This window comes from Adiantum capillus-veneris, chromosome 13 (genome assembly GCF_014529385.1).
Source record: "Adiantum capillus-veneris isolate H3 chromosome 13, ASM1452938v2, whole genome shotgun sequence".
Classification (NCBI taxonomy): Eukaryota; Viridiplantae; Streptophyta; class Polypodiopsida; order Polypodiales; family Pteridaceae; genus Adiantum; species Adiantum capillus-veneris.
Genome location: NC_140943.1, coordinates 121896491 through 121919237, shown reverse-complemented (window position 1 = coordinate 121919237; position 22747 = coordinate 121896491). Strand labels below are relative to the sequence as shown.

Below are 22747 nucleotides of genomic sequence, written 5' to 3'. Positions count from 1 at the left end.
CGCACGGGACGGGAAGTAAGCAATGGGCGGGCAGTGGACAGCGCGCTGTGAGCTGCGGGCAAAGGGCAGGCAGTGGGTAGCGCGCTGCGAGCTGTGGGCAGGCAATGCACGGGGAAGGGGGGGGGGGGGGGGGGGGGGGGGGGGGTTTAGCGATGGCAAGAGGGTTACGGCAGCAGCAGCGAGCGGTAATCTTATCCAAACAATTCATTATGACATCCCCTCGCTACCATACTTAGTGTGTAATTAGAACACTTCTTGCTTTGCCAAGATAATCACAGTATGTGTTAAAATTTTATAGAAAGCCTAGTTCCTTGCTTGCTCAGTTGAATAGCCCTTTTGCTTTGCCAAAATAATTGCAGTATGTTGTTAAATTTAAAGACAGCCTTATTCCTTGCTTTCTTACTTGAATGACCCTTTCCAAAGTTTTGAAATACCTCAACTAGATTTGTGAGACGATTGATCTCATCTCTCAATGCATTCAATTTTTCTTCTCTAAGTCTTCTCTTACAATCTGCTTGAGCTACTGCCATATCTGCCCTACAAGTATTCCATCAAGCATGTTTAGGCACACGGCACAAGTAGTTTCAAATAGCGTTTACAAACGTACTAGACATCAATCAAATACATACTGTTACCTGTACTTCGCAGTAAGCTTGTTCTGTGCTTTGAGATCCTTTATTTCCTGGAGAAATGGGACACTATATCATGCAGCATATCGCTTGGACTTACTCTTTTTCACACCCGCAGCTATGCATATGATATACTCATACATTTACATGCATGAAAAGAGACGAGAAAAGATGCATGAAGGCAAGTGAAAAGTAATAATGAAACTATTCATGACATTACCTGCTTCATCTGTACGAGGGTTTTGTTCCAGTTGATAACAGCTTCCTTGTGTGCCAAATCTTCTGCTTGAATTTGTTGCCTAACAGAGTGCATTTCTGCATTTAAACTCTTCATATGTTCAATGCTCTCAGGAACCCTCTTTGCAGCAACCTCATGGTCTGAAACTACTTGGGATAAAGATGAAAAACTCCCATGTTCTTCGATCTGAAAGGGAGAGAAAAGCATTGCTGGATTATTCATGGGGTTGCTGGATAGCGCTCTGACACGCCACATACTCTACTGCACATTGGGGAAGCCATTGAAACAAGCAGGCAAAACAAATTTCAAGATGGAATTTTGGAGTCTTGACCTGCTAAAGAAACTACTAAAACAAAGCTCTCCTTTCCAAGCTCAAAATTTAAAACATATTCGCGATAAATATGTAAAGACCTAGGAGGAGTGAAAATTTTCCGATTGACAAACTATAAACAGCATGCAAATTACCTTGCTGAAGGCTAATGACTGCAGGATTGGTAGGTAGAGAGGTAAAATATGAAGAGGAACAGCTTGCCTGGCTTCTTTGCTTGTGTTTGTCATGTGTTGCTGCTGAAAACATATGAAGAGGGACAGCCTTGCCTGGCTTCTTTACCTGCAACAGTGTTGTTGCAGGTAAAACCTGTAAGCCAATAATCAAACCAAAATGTTCTACCTAGCAAGAAATTCCTTCGACATTTCGGCAACGTTTTTCAAGCAAGGCAAGTGCTATGGTTACAGCAAGGTCGGGCACATTTTGGCAGAGTGTCCAAAGAAAAGAAAAAGCTGGAAGGCAAACTCGAGACATCGAAAGCCACAAAGGAGCAAGCTGCAAGGGAGGGAAAGACGAAGGTAGGACTTGTAGCAGATTTCATGGGGACGCCAAGGATCACAAGGACAAAAGTACCAAGCTCTGCACAGCATGGGGTAAGGTACAAGATCGAGAGGCCTTGATCTTAAAGTACAAGATCGAGAGGGTAAAGATAGCGGCCCCTATGGGAGTAACAGAGTGCTTAAAGTTGTCTAATCTGTTCTTTTCCATTGGCACGTGGTGCCTTCCCGTTACATAATGCCTCTCATTGGCAAGCTTCGCTTGCATTTGTCAAGGTTACATTGGGCACGAAGACTCTCATATCATGCGCCTTGAAGGGTGTCATGTGCTCTTGGGATGTCTTGGCACCACAAGAACAGGATGATAGTGGATTCGAGGGTTAAGAAGCTCCGATTGAATGGCAGCAAAGGCAAGGATGTAGTCTTGGATGTGAAACTTAAGGGAAAATTAATGAAATCAAGTTTTTTTTGCTCACTCGATTTTTGTCAAGCCTATGAGTGAATCTGAGGATTCAAATTTGTGGACGTTACGAGTCAGAGTGTCTCAGTTTCATTCAGTCTGATGCGGATTGTTTCTCAAATGGGTTACCCGGCAAGTTGCCTCCGGAGCGACCAAAGAATCACACCATCGAATTGATAACAGGGAGTACCCCTTCTACCTGACCACCTTACAAAGTGAGTAGAGCTCAACAAGAAGAAATCATGAGCCAAGTCAACAACCTAATGGAAAAATGGTTGATCCAGCATAGTTCTTGTAACGTCAGGGCACCACGTGCCAGCTGAAAAGAACAGACTTTTAGCACTTCACAATAACTGAACGGAGAGAGAGAGAGAGAGAGAGAGAGAGAGAGAGAGAGAGAGAGAGAGAGAAAGAAAAGAAAGAAAGAAAGAAAGATTTTTAACGTCTATGTCAGGCCGAAATCGGCCTATGAGACAAATCAAATGTACATGGTGTGTATGTCATCCGTCTATCGGAAAGACAAATGAATGAAACAAAACTGATACAAAACTGAACTAAATGTAGGTAGTGGAGTATCTGAGGAGGGATGGAGCTCTATCTCTAGGGGTATATGCATGTCTATATGCTCAAGGTAGTACAATCATGAGAATGCATCAAGCTATCTAGCTCCATCCTGTACTAATGGGGGGATGTAAGATGTGGTACATGGGCGGGGTCTGGTGCCAAGGCTACCCGGATGAAAGTTGTCGGGTCGGCCCTCATCTGAGCTACTCGCTCCTCAGTGGCACGGCGCTCCCGGGCTCGGATCTCCTCGATCTGTCAGTGGTGGGAGCTCGCGCCCCTGTAGCCTGTGACTCGTGGTCGTCATCTAGCTCGGCTCACCTCCGCCTGTGAGAGTGTCACTCCCCTCTGAGTGTCTAGTGAGGTAGGGGCGGCAATCCTCTGAAAGAAGTCTGTGAGCTGCGACTGTCTCCCCTCTGTCTGTGTAGTTGTGTGTGGCTGTAGTAGTGTGTCCCGATGGCTCTGTATCTCTAGTAAGAAACGTCCGAGCTGTCTCTGATAGAGAGAGAGAGAGAGAGAGAGAGAGAGAGAGAGAGAGAGAGAGAGAGATGAAATGTTATATTAACGTCTTCAAAAGGCCAAAATGACCTGTTGGGGGAGAGAGAGAGAGAGAGAGAGATTCTATGGAGGAGCTAAAGGTGGGTACTCTAGGGTGCTCACTTGTCTTTAAGCTTCACTCAATCCGCAATGGATATTGGATCATCCAAGTGGAAGCTGCTCTGTCTTTGCTGTAGACACTGAATGAGGATCTTTGTTGATAATCAATATTTATGCAGATAACAACCCCAGATTAAGAGGGGAGTTATGGCAATGGTTGTCCACTATACCTCTGGCATAGTGGGAGGAGATTTTAACATGGTTTGTGGGGCCCATGATAGTGCTGTCATTACCAAGCTAGAAACTAAATTTTGGGAAACCTTTGTTGATGCTGGGGACTTCCAGGATGCCTGGTTATCTACTTTACATCAAAATCAAGGGTTCACATATCATTCTCAGTCTCATGTTTCCTCGGGGTCCAGGCTAGATAGGCTTTACTTTATGGGGAATACTTGGCTACCAGACACTACTGAGCTGACAGTTGATATTCAATGTGCCATGTCTGATCATATTCCCCTGATGATGTCTGTCTGATGCATCTTCTGTTTACAGCATGAAAAATGTAGGTCTAGCAAGACCCCTGATGGCTAATAATACTTTGTTGAAGCATTCATCGTTTCAGCTGGCTGTGCATAAACTGATTGAGCAGGTTAATGTTTTGTTGTGAGGGCAAAGATCCTGTACAGGCTTGGCATTATTTCTGTGCTAATATGCAGCATTGCATCAGGGATGTGGGTAAGCAGGTTGCAGGCCAGAAACATGAGAAAGTAGCTGCTTCCTCTGAGTACATAAAACAAGTCTTTCTTTAATACTGATGTAACTGCTTTGACAGATTGAGAAGTGGAAATTCTAGCTACAGCAAGACTGACTTTTTTGAAAGCGCCAATTTGCTCTATCTGCTCTTTTGTAGGACCAGTATGCTTTCAGAAAAGCACACGCCTGATGCTCTGATACCACTGTCACAAGACGGGCACCACGTTCCAATAGAAAAGAACAGACTGAACAGACATTTAGCACTTCAATAACAACTGAATTGAAAGAGAGAGAGCAAACGCTGTCAAGAGTTTTTTGGAGCAAGGGATTGCGCATATGTACATACACATGCATGGTGCATTGAATAAAGGATTGCCCATTTTCCAAAGCCAGGTGGTTACGTGGGGCCCACATGTGTACAGGTAGGACAGCATATACATAGTGCATCGATTTTCACTATCACCAGTACCAGAGTATTTTTTCTATAATAATGAGGAGTTGGTAGTGCGTAAAACTTCTTGAGGAAGCTATCCACGGGTCGACGACATGAGGTAAGCAGGTGCGTCAGATGGCATCTAGTGGCGTCAGGAGGGCGAATGGGGTTAATACTTGCACGTGGATAAGTACGGACACAACGTGGGTGTTTCCTTGTGATAATTATGCAGAAAGATCATCATGAGGACCATCTTTTGGGGCCACTTCACGTGGTGGCGGGATGCATTATTGAAAAAAGCTGAGTGCCAGGTGTGCGGATGATGCAAAAAGGTGACAACTATGCACTGCAAGGTCAATTTTTGGCCTGTTCGGGGTCCGTTTAAGGTCATCTAAAAGGCCAAGGGTGCCCAAGTAATAAAGCTAAGTGTGGGAACTGAAAAAACTGAGAGAAGACCAGGAAAAAACGTGGAGAGAAGAGGAGGAACAGCCGCAACTATGTTTTTGCTGTTTTTGGAGGCCGTTTTTGGCCGTAAATTGCTCATCCGAAATCGGATTTGAGCACTGACATTGTAGATTGGGGTTTTGGGCCGTTCTGGACGCGATGACGCTGTCCATTTTGCCAAATTCCTCACTGTTTTTCTGATGTTTTGGCTGTGTAAGTTTCTCCTATGAGTGAAGCTTCTGCTCCAATTTGTGATTGTATCTGGCATATTTTACCCATATTGTGTGAGCTATTTGCCCCATTGGTGCTGGCCCAAGCTGTATCTAAATATCAGAAATTCTCCTCTTTTGAGCTGAGTTTTTTGGGTGTGTGTGTGTGTGTGTGTGTCTGTGTGGAGTGGGTAAATGGGTAGTCTCTCTCCTCTCACTCCATAGGTGTGTTCCCTATCTCGTCCAGGTGGGTTGTGTAAGCCGAGTGGTGCCCCATAGTGTGTGTATATCATCCCAAGAGTGTGTGTCGGGTCATTATAGAGACGTTTTGTGTGTTTCCATCCCACTCATATTCTTTTGCTGCCTCCACTGAGGATCTTCTTCGAGTACCTTCTGCTTCGAGCTTCAAGCTTCGGATTTGGGATTACAGGTTACAGGTTACAGGGACAGGTACAAGTACAAGTGATTCACATAGGTACAAGTAGCTAGAGTACAGTGATATACTAGCAATAGAAGTCACTTGCAGCTGTTGTGGGTATGCATCATTTGGCGCATGCTTGAGCGCATTGTCTGTTGGTATTGTACGTTACTTGTGGAAACTGCCATTGTACGCCTTTGTGGAGCCATACTTGGTTTTATTTGGCAGTCTTAGCCATTTCTGAGACTTGGTCTGGAAGATAGTCATTTATGAGACTTGACTATACGAGATTTGCATAAGCCTTCGTGTGAGGGTCGATAGCGTGAGGTTTTATTGAGCTGGGGGATTCTCAAATGTGGAGATCCTTTCGGTGATACAAGTAGCTGGAGCACCCTTTTCGTGACCTCGCCATAGGCTATGTACTAGTGATTCATAATTGATGCTCGGGTTCTATTGTTGGCAGTTTATGCATACATCTACAGTCTATATTTTGGGTTCTTACTGCTCTACTTCTGGGGAAACTTTGCCAAAATTAGTTTATGCATACATCTACAGTCTATATTTTGGATTCTTACTGCTCTACTTCTGGGGAAACTTTGACAAAATTTTTCCAAGTTGTGATGACTGGTTTTTTGGTCTTTTGAGCCATTTATGCTGTTATGCTGCTGAAATTTTGGAAAAATCAGAGGATAAGACAGGTGTGCTTTCTTGGGAGCTGCATGGTTGACTTTAATGGATGATCAAAATGGCCCTCAATTCACTCCTTTTCATTTAACTCAGAGAATCCAGATAAATGTTCATGTGTCCAGGAAGATTTTTTTCCAACAGTGCATAGTCTTTATGTTCGGGCCAAGAAGATTAAGAGAGATCCTGGAATGTCCTTTGCCTGTTGTAATTCCGATGATTAACTATGAAAACTCATTTGATGTGCATGTGTTTGTCCTTATCTAAAGTTGAGCTCCATTGAGGTTTTTGGGGATTGAGTCTGTCAAAAGTTTTGGATTCTTGCACGTGTGTTTGAAGGGGTTCTCAAAGCATTAAATTTGGGTATCCATGGCTTTCTCTTATTCGGAGTTTCATGGAAGAAGTGATGAAGATGTGGAAGACTTTTTGGAGAATATGGAGGTTGCCTGCATTAGCAACCAGATTCATGACCCGACGCAGATGTTACGTCTTCTCCAAATCTGTTTAAAGAGTGATGCACGAGTGTGGTCCAAAGCATTTGAAGAGGAGTTGCGTGTGGCTGATCCACCTGCAAGATTGAGTTGGGACAATCTAAGGCATGGATTGGAAGTGGAGTTTGTGAAGATAGAAGATCCTAACAAAGTGTGACAAGTACAGGGTTTGGTGCAAAAGGAAGGTGAGCCAGTAGATGCATACATACGTAAGTTTACATTGGCATGGGAGCGGATGTGCAAGGCCTTAGCACCACAAGTACCCCCACCTGACATGATGAAGAAGGACAGGTTCTTGGCTGGTATATACGTTGGAGAGTGGAGCTAAAGAAGCCTAGGACATATGAAGATGCACTAGAGGTAGCAAGGAACAAAGAGTGGAAGCGGAGGAAAATGAGCCAGCTAGGGGTAGAGTCTTTGCCCATGAGATCTGAATTTCAACCTATGGACTCTTTACAAGGTCGCATGCCAGGGGTTCATCATGAACCAGTGGTTCCTGTTACTCCTCAGGTTAAGCCAGCAGTGGTCACTACAGCAGTGCAAGATGATGGGCTAAGGCAAGACATGAGGCAAGTGGTAGATTTAATGAAGAATCTCAGCCTAAACATGCTAGGTCAAGTGGGAAATAATCGAGGTCGAGGAAGGTTTGCAAATCAGCCAGGAGGTGAAGAAAGACCTAGGAATGGTGTTGGACAAAGTAATGGTAGGTTCTGGAGGCAGACGCCCACATGTTATAATTGCGGAGAGTTGGGTCACATCAGCCCACAATGTGATAAGCCACCAAGGATGGGGGGAGACATGTATCCATTGCCAAGACAGGTGCTAACTAGGTCAAATGATTATGGCATTGAAATTAAGGGAGAAGAAGGAACCAGTGGGTTAACCCAGGAGGAAAAGGGAAAGACAAAAGTGATAAGTGTAGTCACCTTGGAGAAGGCATCAAAGCTAGAGGATACATTAGTGATGCCTATTGGGAAGAGGACCACAGGAAAAGGAAGGAAGAAGTGCCCCAGGTCCTAGCAAGAAGAAGGGAAAGAGCCATGAAGGCGAGGATGTCAAGGCCAAGAGGAAAAGGAGGACTCGTCGCAAGTTTCATGTTTCAGATTTTCCACTAAGGGATGGGCAATTAAGCTATGACTTGAAGGAGGATCTGACAAGCAGGAAGGCAGATGTTACTTTTGGGCAGCTTATAGAGATGGTGCCTAAGCTAAAGCGACAGTGGAAGAGGATGGTTAACCCAATGGAGAAAGAGCCAGAGAGAGGTTCAGTGAAGGTGTTAACGATGGATGAGCTACCAGACATTTGTCCAATAGTAGATGTGTGGCATAAAAGGAAAAATCTGGGACAAGGCTATGTGGATGGTGGAGCCCAAATATGTGTCATAACACACTCATGCGTTGAGAAGATGGGCTATACAATGACTGGGGTGTCAGGCTTCCGGATTAGATTGGCAAACCATCAAAAAGTAAAATGTTTGGGTGTTGTAAAGAGCTTAGAAGTGGAGGCGTATGATGCAAAGGCGGTGGTTGATTTCCATGTGATGCCAGCAGGGTTGGGAGCATATCCTATTATATTGGGCAGACCATGGTTACGTGCAATGGGAGCTATTCAAGATTGGAGACGTGGTACGATTAGCCTCTACGGAAAGACAGGTACCAAGAAGCTTTATAATATGGATACAAGGAAACGATTGGAGGAGCTTTATGAAGATGAGGATGAGTCTAGTGATGAAGACTATTCCACAGTGTCTGACGAGGATAGTGATAGTACTACCAGCAGTGATGAGGATACTGATGTTGCATTTCTTTTGATGGATAAAGAAATCCAGGAGTCTGGTTTAGTTGCATTTGCGAATGAAGTTGAAGATGAAAGTGAAGGGCCTTATACAAGGTTGGGCAAGGTTAGGATTTTCTCTTTATATTTAGTGAAGTTCCAGGTCAGCAACTTATGACATACCCCCCTCTTGAAAGAAAGAGTAATTGTCCACGATTAGACCTACAAAACTCAATCAGATTCTTTAGTTCCACAATCAGAGGGTCAAATACGAAGGTCAATCCAGTCATCTCATTTTGTATCGAAGCTCTTGATATTCCAATGAAGCAAAATTAGCCATCACACCCAGACAGCGTTGATCTTTAAAGGGGTGTGTCGATATACTAAGATCGCATACCCAGGCAATCACACCCAATTGGAAATATTAATGCGATAGATTCATATGTTTTACAAATCACAATGCAACACAGATGATTACAGATGTAGTCACAAAACATAAAGACATAAACTCCCCCCTAGAACCGCGGTCCCGGCCATGAGATATTCAAAGGCCAAATATACAACCAAACGCTCCCAGATTGCAGCCTGCATCGCTCGAGGTTCTCCATTTACAACTAAACACTCCCTAGACCACAACCTACGTCGTTTAGAGGCCACATACACTAGATGCTTCCCAAACAGCAACTTGCGTCATCCACAGGTTTTCCAAACAGTATTGAAACCAGCATCAAAACCAAAATCAAGGAAACTCAATCGGCACCAAGACAAGATAAATTTTGTTCTCGAATAAATAACAAACAGTACTCTCAAACAGAGTTCAAAAATATCTAAATACGAAGCAAAATTTAAAATCATTCTAAGTTTGTCTCAGTCAATCGAACTCGAAGGACGACTTAGAGATTCCTAATGGTAAATGGGAAAGTATCTCTATGGATTTCATTGTAGGTTTACCAACCACTGTTAAAAGGTCATGACTCGATATGGGTGGTCGTAGATCGATTGACTAAACTATGCAAGTTTATTCCAACCAAGTCAACAATTAAGATTCCAAAATTAGCTAAAGTTTATTGTGGACAATCTATACAAGTTGTATGGATTGCCAAGTAGCATTATGGAGGATCATAATCCCAAGTTTAACAATCACTTTTGGAGGGCTGTGCTTAAACAAATGGGTACACAACTCAACCTTAGTACAACGGATCACCCTGAATGAAATGGATGGTCAGACTGAAAGAGTCAATCAAGTGCTGGAGGATATGCTACTAGCATACTTTAGCAAGAAGCAATCAGACTAGGAAGAGTATCTACCTATTCTTGAGTTTTCTTACAATAATGCTAAGCATGTAACGAGACTGGATTCAATCCTTTCATGCTAATGTACATTTTCAACCTAGGTCACCAATTAGAATGGGGTTGGCAACTGAAGGACTCCAATAGGTCAAGGATTTCATCCAAGACCATAAGCTTATGTTGAAACTGGCTCGTCAAAATGTCTGCCAAGCGCATGATTGGTATAAGAGGTACAATGATGAGAAACGTCGGCTAGTTACCTTCATGGAAGGGAAGATGTATTTTTACGTGTGTCAAAGCATTCAAAAAGTTTGAAGACTGGGCCTTTTAAAATACTCAAGTGAGTTGGTGATCAAGCCTATAAACTCTCACTACCACCACACTCTTGTATTCATCTGGTATTTCATGTAAGTCGTTGTGCGTAAACGCTTACATGGGGATGACAATGTCATTGACCAGTAGATTTTGGTTGATTTTGTTGAACGTCACCCAACCACATGAACTTGAACAACCTTAGACTATCATGATTTATGTTACTTGTCATCATGTACATTGACAAGCTTAGTCAAGTGGAAAGATCAATCTGAAGAAGGTGCACATTGGGAAAACATTAGTGTCGTTAAGAAAAAGTTTCCCACTTTTGTTTTTGAGAACAAAACACTTCTCCAAGGGGGGAGTAATGTCATGCCAAGGGCAACCATAGGGGGTCAAGGACCGGGCCGGTGCATGGATTCCTACAAAGGCCACATGCCTATAAATAGGGAAACTGGGAGAAGGAGTCAGCCAAGCAGTCCCTCAAGGCTTTACATGGTACATACGACAACTCTCAACTTATCAGTATACATGGCTATGAGCCAGATTCAATCAAAGGACAACAAAATCACACTAAAATTCACTCTCAAGAAAACATTTACTTTTGAATTTCACGACAACTAGCCATAGAGGGGAACCAACATTAGACAATTTCAAGTTCCTCTTGTTTTTTTTGTGTTTTGATCTTTATTTTAAATAAGATTTCCTATTGTGCAAATCAAAGTGCTTTGAAAGACTTAACGAGAAGCAAGGCTTCTAACTCGTGCCAAGATAATGTCCATTGACTTCAGATCAAGGGCATTGGCACACAGGATTGCAATATAGGGATATAAGCTCACATTTTTACGTATGACATTGTCGAATTGTGATGTATCAATACGAGTACAGCTTGTGCAAGGCACTTAGGGTATCAGCTCAAACTATTGAGGCCATCATTGTGAGCCAAGGGCTTATCATTTTTCACATTCCACCCCATTGTTGTTTACGCTTCTGTTATAACACCAACTAATCTATCAAGAAAAAGGTAATACTTTGTTTGTTTCCAATGCTGTTTATTGATGCTTCTTCTTCTGTATTATTATAGGGGTTACCCATAGTTGTAACCGTTCTATTCATAACAACTGGCTGGTATATTTGCTTATGTACATTGCATATGTTTACAACACTACACATGAGGGTTCTTATCTGTACTAGGCGTGCATAGCTCGCTATCAGCAAGCAGGACCAAAAGCTTTTGAGTTTTAAAAGCTTTTTACTGTAACTGCTTTTTAGGTCAAGGGCCTTTAAATATGAGGCTAGGGCTCATTCTCGGGCATGCTTCCTGGAGAAGGTGCGGAGTCTGGAGTACCGGCTTATACTTTGATGATGCAATATAAAGAAATATCGAAAGGGGCGCCAAGGTTTGGGGCCAATACTCTCTGGGGTGGAATTCCGCCACTCCGTGTCGCATGTTTGTCTCTCTCTTCCAGTTCAGTTGTTATTGAAGTGTTAAAAGTCTATTCAGTCTGTTCTTTTCTATTGACACGTGGTGCCTGTCCTGTGACACCTTCAGCCCTCATAGTCACAGCACCATGAATGATGTGGCATTTTGAGCCGTTTTTTATCAAATTTGGGTCATTTTTTACCATTTTTTGTCATTTTTAGCCCAAAAATGCCCTTTTTTGCCCGTAAAAAGCCCAAACAAGTGTAGGCCTCTCTCCAGATGCAATCACATACGCATGCATCTTGAAGGCATGTGGCTCTACGCAAGATGTTGATATGGGCATAGAAATTCATGCTGATATTGTTAGTCAGGGGCTGTTGAAAAAAGATGCCGTGCTTGGCAATGCCTTGGTTGACATGTTTGCTAAATGTGGTGCACTTCAGAGGCACAAAAAGAGCGCGAGGAGCTTCCTATCCGAAGTGTGGACTGTTGAAATGCACTGATTGCCAAATTTGCCCCACAGGAGCAGGGCAAAAAGCTTTGGTCGATTTTCAGCAGATGCGAAGCGAGGGCCTCTCTCTAGATGCAGTCACCTATGCATGCATCTCGAAGGCATGTGGCTCTACGCAAGATGATGATATGGGCACAAAAATTCACAATATATTGTTAGTCAAAGCCTAGAGACTGTTGAAAAAAGATGTTGTGCTTGGCATTGCCTTGGTTGATAAGTATGCCAAATGTGGTGTGCTTCAGAAAGCACAAAAAGTGCTTGAGGAGCTTCTTGTGCGGAATGTCGTCTCTTGGAATGCACTCATTGCGGGGTACGTGCAACAAGAGCAAGGCCAGAAAGCTCTGGGTTGTTTTCAGCGGCAACTATATCTCTCCAAATATAGCCACCTATACTTTCTGTCACAAGACGGGCACCACGTGCCAATAGAAAAGAACAGACTGAACAGACTTTTAGCACTTCAATAACAATTGAACTGAAATAGAGAGACGACACGCAACACGGAGTGGCGGAATTCCACCCCAGGGAGTATTGGCCCCAAACCTGCATCAACACAGTACAAGCCGATACTCCAAACTCTGCACCTTCTCCAAGAAGCATGCCAGAGAATGAGCCCATGGCCTCATATTTAAAGGCCCAAGCTCCAAAAGCAGTTTACATGAAAAGCCTTCAAACTCAAAAGCATCTGGTCCAAAAGTAATGCCCAAAATCTGCCAACGCGTTTTGCGGAAATCCATACAACTGCCACGTCGGCACTGTCAGTGCGTTTTGCGGAAATATGCCACGTCAGCACTGTCAACAAAATTTTAGGCATGTCCGTACAGCTGCCATGTCATCAATCCATGCGCGCGTGTGTTTGTGGGTCCTGCTTTATTTTGAATCTCTTTATGTCACTTGGGCCCCATCGGACGGGGTCCCGTAAGTGGTAGGACTTCTTCTGTTGCTTGTTCTTCATAGGGTTTAGGCCCCTCGACCGTGATCTGAAGGTTGGCTCTGCTCTTCAGTGTTTGGACACGTCAGCAGTTTGTGACATCCCCCCTTCTTGAAAGAGAGTAATCGGCTACAGCATATCTGCAAAACAACTCGAGTTAGCTCAAAAATTTCCAAGGGTCATTCCGAGGAACAATCAGTTTTCCTTTTTTTTTTTGCTAAGGAGTTGGCTTCTCCTCTCGGCTCTTTTGATCAAGGAGTTGGCTTCTCCTTTCGTCCAATTCGGAACTCTTGATATGCTGGCGTAGTAAAATTAGCCATCACACCGAGACCGCACTGATCTTCCGCGGGTGTCTCGATTCACTAAAATTACATACCCACGCAATCTCATCCAATTAGGAATATTCAGTGGTTGGCATATCACAATGCAACACAAATGCTCACATATGCAACTTGAGTTTGTACAACAGTTTGGCGGCGCTTTCTCTAGAGGTCGGTTCACAGAACACTCCAAGGTGCAAAGGGCGGCATCTTACTTGAAAGGAACTGCACACACATGGTGGTCTACTTTGTTGTTACGCAGAGAAGCACCTATGACGTGGTTAAAATTCAAGAAAATTTTCAAATCAACTTGGATATCAGACGAATATGAAAGAGATGTCATCACGGCTTGATATCACTTCAGAATGACTAAGAAAGATACATTGGATGACTACTGCTAGAGGTTTTGGGATACTTATTTGCCAGTGTCTTCGTTTCAAAAGACTACTTTGAGGGACCAGATTGAGCAGTTTTGTTGTGGTTTGCCAAAAGAGATTCAAGAGTATTGTCTAAATCAGAAGTCTGATTCTATTCAGAGACTTATAGGACATGCTAAGCAAGGATTTGGAATGCATGCCGGCTCATTGAAACCGGATGACACTCATTTGATGGTACTGCATCTGAGGGTTCCGATGAACTAAGGAAACCAGATGCAAGTTCATCAAAGGATTCCAAAGAAGAAAGGGGATCAGATGATAGTGCGTCTCATGGCTCCGATGATTGAGACTGACATGCCAATGGACAGGCGAGGTTAGCGAAGCTACCCACAGGTCCCAAGGCACAAGGAAAGAAAGGAAAGGAAATCAACTGGTAGATCAGAGAATTCCCCAAATTCAAATTGAGGTGCCAAGGCCAACATGACTAGCAACAGGCCTTAGGGCACGAGAAAAGAACTAAAAGGTAAGCTAGGTCCACCGGATAATTTGGTCAACGGTACTTTTTGGCCCTCGATGCAAAGTGGATGGAGGAAGAGAACCTCGCAAATTCTCTTCAGAGAGAGCAGTACCTTGAAGCTTTTGAGCTATTAGCATGACTTAAAGAGGTGGTTCACATGTTGGAATGCTTAAATGACTATTGTGCAAGAGAGGGCATGCACCTATGACCCGCCAGGGCATGCACGGCCTACTAGAGGCTCACAAAGTGCTAGGCTAGGTCCTAAGTTAGACTACGACTAGTGCTAGACTATAGCAGAAGCTTGTCCACGTGGCGCAAGTGCAGTGCAACTATGACCTGCCTGGGCATGCACGTCCTGCTAGGGGCTCACAAAGTGCCAGGCTAGGTCCTAAACTAGATTATAGCTAAACGCTAGACTGTAGCAGAAGCTTGTCCACATGGCGCAAGTGCAGTGCGCACGTGGCATCCCCCCTTGTTAAAGATGAGACACAACTACCGAACTTCTACCTGTACTTCTGATGCTTGTGGATGCATAAGCCGATAAACTCCTCCATACTACGGATGTAGGTACTGATGCAATGTAACCACCGACAATACGAGTTACTAGGTAGCCTTAATACTATTGCAAAATACCAGCCTTGATGCTGACCCTGCCTTGCAAGCAAGTAATACCACTCGAATAGTCCTGTCGTGAGAACATTGCAGGTGAAGATGTAAGGGTGCTCGGAGGTCCCAAGGGTTGCTTGTCGATGGAAGTGGATGCACCCTATATGCAAATGCGAATGCAGAAGAGAGTTAGGGGTCCTTTCTCCAACTCCTTCCATATCCGCATAGGAGGCAAGTAGATCTTGGTACTCAAGATCTGGATTTTCATGTATCCAATGTCAATCTTCGTTCAAAGACATAGCAATGAAGACGGGAGGGAGCGCGCTCGATGCGCAATGGACTAAGGGTGGGAATGGCTAATAAGTCCGGGATCGGGACAGGAAGATTCTTCGAGAAAAAAAGAAACTGAGAGAGGTTCTTTGAGTTTTTGGTTCTACTTGGGTTCTTGATGGTTCTTGATGGCTCCGATACCAATATCAGGTGCAGCGGAAGTGTTGTAAGGATTTAGCTCGGATCTAGTACTCCGCAGAAACACAAGGTTACTTTACTTCACTTGCTGAAGACAATGAACGAGAGAGAGGTAGAGAGAGAAAAGAGAGACAGCACCGCATGTCAAGTCCCAACCACCCTCAAGGGGCCCCCTTGCTCTGTTGCCAGAGCAAGTACTTGCTTTATTACTCGCACAAAATGTTGATACAATGATCCTGAATGCTGAGATGCTGACGGGTGCTTAGATGTTGAAGTGCTGATGGTACTAACGGGTACTTGTTGGAGGTACTTGGTAATGCGAGGCTAAGTGCTGAGTGCTGAAATCGCTAATGATGTTGTGACTGGGATCTGCCACTTGATGCGGCAAGGGCTGGAAACTGATGATGCTGAAAAACATTGGTCCTGCTGAGGTACTTGATGTACTGAGGGGTTATGTGGTACTTGGTGTTGAAGGTACAATGAGGCTATGGACGGAATTCTGAAAACGCAATCTGCTGGGCTGAATCTACTAATGCTGAGCTGACCTTGATGCCGAAACCTGAAAACGCTGGAGTGCTGAATTACTGAAAAGTTAAAACGCTGGTACTGATTTGCGGGTACTTGGTACTTCTGCTTCTTGCTTCTTTTGCAACCCCTTAAGCTCACTTATATACGGCTGGAGATCTGGGTCGAGCAGTCTTCAATCAGCCCCCACGATTCATAACAAACTAATGCTGAAAATGTCACTTATTATTAAAATGACTTAAGAGGTGGTTCACATGCTGGAATGCTTAACTGACTATACTGTGCAAGAGAGGGTATGCACCTATGACCTATTAGAGTTTTGGCATCTCAAGTGAACTGCCCAAAGTGATCCCATTATTTATTTTGGCTTTTAGGTATTTAATCTACTTATTTGTCAAAGTCTTTACTTATTTTGTCAAAGTCTAGGTAGGGCAATTTACTAAGGTGGGTATATATGTGACCCCTTGCCCCCATTGTACAATGTATAAGTTATTCATTGCCAAGGTTGATTGGTTCAGGAGACTCTCTCTCTCTCTCTCTCTCTCTCTCTCTCTCTCTCTCTCTCTCGTGCTTTCTCTCCTTGGTCTCTACGCTTCCGCATCGTCGGCTTTGACATGGTATCAAAGGTTCGTGCTCCATGACCTTGGTGGAGCAAGGCGGATCGTTGAGAAGAGTAACCGTGAAGAAGAGGAGAACTGGCGGTTGTACTTCCCACTCCCTTCTCTGCTGTAGCGTTTTAAAACGCTAGGCATCGACTGCTTTGGCGGGAGCTTTCTTGGCGATCAAGGCACTCAACAAAACTGAGAGAGAGAGAGAGAGAGAGAGAGAGAGAGAGAGAGAGAGAGAGAGAGAGAGACGACATGAAACAGCAAAGTTCCGAGCCCAAAAAAACTCACCCAAAAGAATGGAACCCCTTCTCGGTATTTCTTTATTATTAAGCTTCAACAAGTACAATGTCCGAGGGCCCTCTCTCTCTGTAGTGCTCCCACACAAAACTGCAAGAAAAGGAGGCCCTAGCACACTTATAAAGGCCCTTGGCCAAAAGCAATACATGAAAAGCATGGATCTAAAAGCATCTGGTCCCAAAAGCTCACCGCCCCAAAAGCTAGCGCCCTATGGGTTGCTTCTGTAAACGCGGAGACTTCGTACGGTGCCACGTCTGCAGCCAATGCGATTTGCGGAGGTGCCATACAGCACTGCCACGTCAGCAATTTTTACACAATTGGGTTCTCTGGCTTTTATTAAATAGGTTTAGGCCCCTTGGCTGGGGTACCACAAGTTGGTACAACTTATAAATAAGTTCTTAAAAAATTTGGGCCTCTCGGCTGAGTTCCATAAGTTGTGTCGAACTTTTACTGGTTCTTGGACTGCTACTTTCGCATCCACATAGCTCTTAATGTGCAAACGAGACTTTCTCGAAATGGGAATAACACGCTCTGAATGACCTAGACATGCCAAACCTGCTTCACCCGTCATGCACATCTCCTCTGCACAAATGCCCAACTTTGATGCCAATTCTAGTGATAAGAAATTTGCACGGGCTCCTCAATCAAAGAAAACTAGTACTATTTGATCCCTAACTTTGTCCCAAGCTCTGCACAATTCCGTGGCATCAGGCTTTGGAGTCTTTCCTTTATAATCTGACTTGTCATCCTTATCCTGCGACTTGCTTTGTGGGCATTCATTCACAAAATGTCCCTCTTGTTCACAAATGAAGCATTTCTTGGCCTCTCTTAGAGCTTTCCTTTCTTCAAAAGATTTGCCGGAAAAATGCATTTTCTATCCTTGTCCTCACCCAAAAGAAGGTTTAGACTGCTTCTTGGACTTGTCAGCTACATCAATGGAGGGTTTCTTTGTGGGAGGTACAAAAGGTTTTGTTGCAACATTGCCCTTGGCTGAAAACTGTTTGTCATGCCATTAAATCCATCCGAATTTCCTTCTGACAAATTACTAGCCACTTTCGCATTCTCAATCAACTGAGTCATATTCATGATTGTAGTCTTTGTGCAGTAGTCCTTGATTCCCTTGGACAATTCACAACAATACTTTTCAATCTGTTCTGACAATGGCACAAACTTGTAGGAGCTTACTGGCAAACACGGTGTGGCCCAAGACTGCTTATTGTACTCTTCAAGATTCGCACAATTAGCTACATTTAACTCGTGCCATGTTGTCACCACATCCACTTCAAAAGTATTTATAAGCCATGCAAAAGCTGTTTGAACTGGACCCATGTTGTAGGTACTTGACCCTGGTTCAAACAATGCAGTCCACCACTAAAGCGGCAGCCTTGCGTATCTTTGAAGACTCTGTGAAGTTTCCTCAGACGTAAGCTGCATCAAATTGTTGTATGAAGGTCAAAGCCTTCAATTGATCGTCAGTTCCCCTGAAAGTTTCAAACTTCACTATGTGTCCACCTTCCTTGTAATCCTTAGGCTGACTCAAAGGAGTAAAATTGTCATAATCAAGTGCCCGTAAAAGAGGTGCTCCAAAATTGACCATTCTTGCACTCGCATCGCCTGTTTCACCTGTCATATCTGCATTTTGAGCATATGCCATACCAGGTGTGCTCCAAGCATTCGAATACGGCCATAGACACCTTCAAAACCAGGTTGGACACCTATGTTCCTATACATAGGATTAACCATGTATGGTTGCATTCTCCCAAACACATTTCTTGGCAACCATAGCTTGAAATACTGAACCACAAGTAGGTAATGGAAGGGTCTAGCGCATAGCCTGTTCATTACGTCCTTGACCATTCACAAACAGTTCTTGTCCAGGTAAAGCAAATTGCTTTGGATCAATGGACACCATTGGTTGCTCAATCACATGGGCTTTCCCTCGAGCATCACGAGAACCCTATGCATAGAAAATCTTCTTTTCTTGCAACGGCTCAGTCATGCCCTATGTGAGAGCCTGTAAACCCTATGTAGGAGCCTGTAAGAACTCCTGCATGCTTGGATTCTTGACTAACTACTGAAAAATTTCCATGCAGCTAATTAGTTGAGCTCTAAACCACCTGTCCTCTTCTTAAAGAGTTAGGCGAACTTTCTTTGTGCCATGTGAGGAAGATCCCACTTCAAGTACCTCGTCTCTCTTCTCTGCCATAATGATATGGTTTGTGTTGCTTTCACCCACAACAATCCACGCTGCACTTTTTGAAGAAAAAATGACTATCGCGTCCATGGAACCATATAACCGGCCAGTACATAGTAGAGGGCGGTACTAATTCAATTTACCTATTGGTTTCACACAAAAGATTGAGAAGAAGAGAGCACAGATGCGTCCAGCGACTAGAATGTCACTACACACACGAAGACGGACACTCTCTGGGCCCCAAAGACTAGTGCCTCTTTCGGTATTTCTTTATTCAATTGAAGACCAACGATCCCTACACTTACACTAAACTCTCACCCATCTATCCAAACCTGTCAAGGGCAGAAATTGCAAGTTTTAGATCCCATTTCGGTAGCATAACGGTGCCAAAATCTCTATGGGTCAAAAGTACAAGCCTAGGACTAACGGGTGCCCAAACTCCTGTATAACCACCCCAAGACTTCCCAGGTGTTGTATACAAGGAAACTCAATGATGGTTCATTGGACATTCTCATCTTTTATAGATGACATGCTCATTGCACGAGAATCCACAGAGAAGGTGCCAAATTGAAGCAAATGTTGAGCAAAAACTTTTCTATGAAGGATTTGGCGAAGCAAATCATTTTCTTGGTGTGTGTATCAAAAAAGACTAAAAAAAGGGTATTCTGAAGTTGTCTCAAGAATCTTATATCCACAAGGTATTGCAACGTTTCATTATCAAGGGAGGAAGGCAATGAGTACCCCACTACCCTCATATTTGAAACTAAGCAAGGAAGATTCTCCTAAATCATATGCTAAGAGGCAAAAGTGACAGGTGTGCCAAATTCTTCAGTTGTAGGCAATCTTATGTATGTTATGTAGCTACAAGGCCAGACATTGCATTTGCACTGGGAGCTAATTTTGGCAAACAGCATTGGATAATAGTGAAACATATCCTCACATACTTGAAGGATACAATGAGCAAGTGGTTACACTTCGGCAATAGCGATGCATCTATTGTTGGTTACACCGATGCGGATTATGTGAATTGCAAAGACGCTAGAAGGTCTAATATCTACATCTGGCTACATACTCATATTTGCAAGAGGAGCCATTTCTTGGAGATCATCTCTCCAAGATTGTATGTCTTCTTCCACTATAGAGACTAAATACGTTGCAACGTCACATGCCAACAAGAAAGCTATATGGTTGGCACGTTTAGTGGGAGATTTAGAAATTTAGCAGGTTCCAGTTTTGCATTGTGATAGTCAGAGTGTCATTGCTTTGGCAAAGAATCCCGTGTTTCGCTATGAAACACATTGAGGTGAGATATCACCTCATTCAGAATGCTTTGACAGAGAAGCGATTGGAGCTTATCAAGGTCCACACTGATGACAACCCAACGGATGCTCTTACAAAGAGCTTGGTTACGAAGCAATTTGCACATTGCATCAAGATGATGAGTGTAGGGTAAACACGATTTTACAAGGGTGAAGTTGTCGGGCTTCACCCTTTAAGTGGGAAACTATCGGGATAAGGCCATTACAACCGCTCATGACTAGCCCTACAAAAAATATCCGAGAGGTGACCCTCCAAACGCCCTCATAGATGCCTTATGACCCTCCAAACGCCCTCATAGATGCTTGGTTACGAAGCGATTTGCACATTGCATCAAGATGATGAGTGTAGGGTAAACACGATTTTACAAGGGTGAAGTTGTCGGGCTTCACCCTTTAAGTGGGAAACTATCGGGATAAGGCCATTACAACCGCTCATGACTAGCCCTACAAAAAATATCCGAGAGGTGACCCTCCAAACGCCCTCATAGATGCCTTATGACTTGCTCATATTTAAGAGCAATCGTATCTAAGCATGACCATAAACTAAATGTTGCACATGAAAAGAAACTGACAAGATAAATATTCATACCAAGAGAAGCTAACTTCCTAGGATCTATTAAAAAACCTCAAGCATAGATTTGTCATGATCCACCGTCAATTTAAACATAGCAAAAAGCGTTGTGAGACTAAAAACCACGAGCAAAAAACTTACCTCTTTTAAACACTTCTCTAAGACATCTTTCAGCCATAATGCCTCCACCAAATGCTTTGGCCTTTTCCCATGTGGCCTTGTCTCTATGAACGTAACGTCATTTACTAAAACAAAGAGAGGAATTGATCAGAGAAATGATCACCACAAGGCTAAGGGAAGATACTTGCACTATGCCATGCAAAATGCATATATTCACCTCTTTTTGTGTGTACATTCATACATGCAAATTCATGAACGTGCACATGCACGCTGACAACTATGAAATTCAATACAGTCGCAAAGAAAAACAGATCTCTCTCTCTCTCTCTCTCTCTCTCTCTCTCTCTCTCTCTCTCTCTGCACGCTGATCTTTTTTTTTTGTGTGTATGTGTGTGTGTTCTTTTTTTTTTTTTTGGGGGGGGGGGGGGGGGGGGAGGGAACATTGGACGTGTGCGTCTGTGATAGGAAGGGACACAGAGTAATCTATGTACTTCACCAAGAGGAAAAAGCTCTGAGAATCGATGAAGAAAGCTTCGGAGGAAAGGGCATATGAGCGATGGAGAGGTGAGCTGAAAGTCCGGCAACACGCAGGGAGGTTCCTGCTTCTCCTCCTCTTGCTGCTGCTGTTGGTCCTTCTCTTTCCTTGACGACAAGGGAGACAAGACAGAGCCCTCCGTGCTCGTTGCTACCACTCCTCTCTCGGGCTCCTCCTCCATCACGGCGACGTTGGTGGTTGGTTTTCCATTTTGGATCAACGTCGCGAAATGTCATAACTCAATCTCGTGTTATTTGAATGTACAACACCAGATTTTTTACGTGTGCACCACAGTGTAAAAAGAAAATGAAAGATGCCCTTTGGAGATTCTCTCTCTCTCAATTGGAGGCGGGAGGCGGGCACACACGGCCCCAGGGGGAGCCACTTCTCTCTCTCAGTCTCTCTCTCTCTTTCTATTCTGAGGCCAACGCCTCTGGAAGACTCTCTCTCTCTCTCTCTCTCTCTCTACAATGATGCAAGCAGAAGCATGCAGCCCTCTCTCCCTCTCTCTCCGCCGTCCAGGGCAGCTGAGGGAGCCCTTTCTCTCTTACGCAGGCTATGGGCATTGTGGGAGCAAGCGGGGACGAGCGCAAGTAGCGATGGGGGCAGCAAGCAATGCATTGCACGAGCAGAGGGGCAGAGCCTAAAGCTTGTGGATTTTTTTTATTTTTATTTTTACTTCACCCCTTGCATTTACCTCTCAAAGATCACTTTTCCTTAAAAGTGAAATGGAATCTCATCAAATTCCGTTCAAAAAAATCCATCCAAAATCATGCACACCTCGTGGCTTCATTTCAGTTTTATCATCTAGAATATTTTTAGATTCTTGCAGACTTCATGCTCACTAACTATCTGGAGCAAAACTACAATACGAGAGATCTCACAATCAAACTCACGCTCATGCCTTGCCATTGAAGATGAATTCCTCTAAGCCACTTGACCACAAATGGCTCGCTGAAGAGAGTGTGGCACATTTTATATAAAAAAGTAGAATTTGCCTACGCTCCCCTAGCCCCAACCCCCTTGTCCAATCGTGTGCTCAACGACGTACTGCTAATGCACTTGGAGCCCTAGCACAACATGTGCTCTCACCGTAGTGCTGACTCACTTGCCGCACTCGAGCATAACTTGTCACACCCCCTTGCCTACCAGCTAACCCAGGTGTCGCCCACATGGCGCTCCCGCGTCCTCACCATCTCTATTTTGCTTTCCTTCCTCTCCCATGATTTAGCATCCTTAAAGATTTTTTCAAATTTTAGAATTATAATGATCATAGGCACATACCTCACTGGTATGTTATTTCGGTGTATT

General features: G+C 43.9%; 1 protein-coding gene across 2 annotated transcripts in view; it reads right to left on the bottom strand.

Annotated features, from left to right (window-relative positions):
- LOC147444781 (dynein regulatory complex protein 9-like) overlaps positions 1-21916 on the bottom strand; it is a 38990-nt gene extending 17074 nt beyond the window's left edge. The window contains exons 1-5 of one of the 2 annotated variants that reach the window (XM_086527320.1): positions 21398-21916; positions 20923-21026; positions 850-1053; positions 636-682; positions 435-537 (exon numbers count right to left, since the gene is read on the bottom strand). In XM_086527320.1, coding sequence (XP_086383446.1) covers positions 435-537; positions 636-682; positions 850-1053; positions 20923-21026; positions 21398-21617 — 678 coding nt within the window. In that variant the 5' untranslated portion in view covers positions 21618-21916. The remainder of the gene's footprint in view (positions 1-434; positions 538-635; positions 683-849; positions 1054-20922; positions 21027-21397) is intronic. The other variant, XM_086527321.1, reaches the window with a different exon arrangement.
- Between the last annotated feature and the right edge of the window lie 831 nt (positions 21917-22747).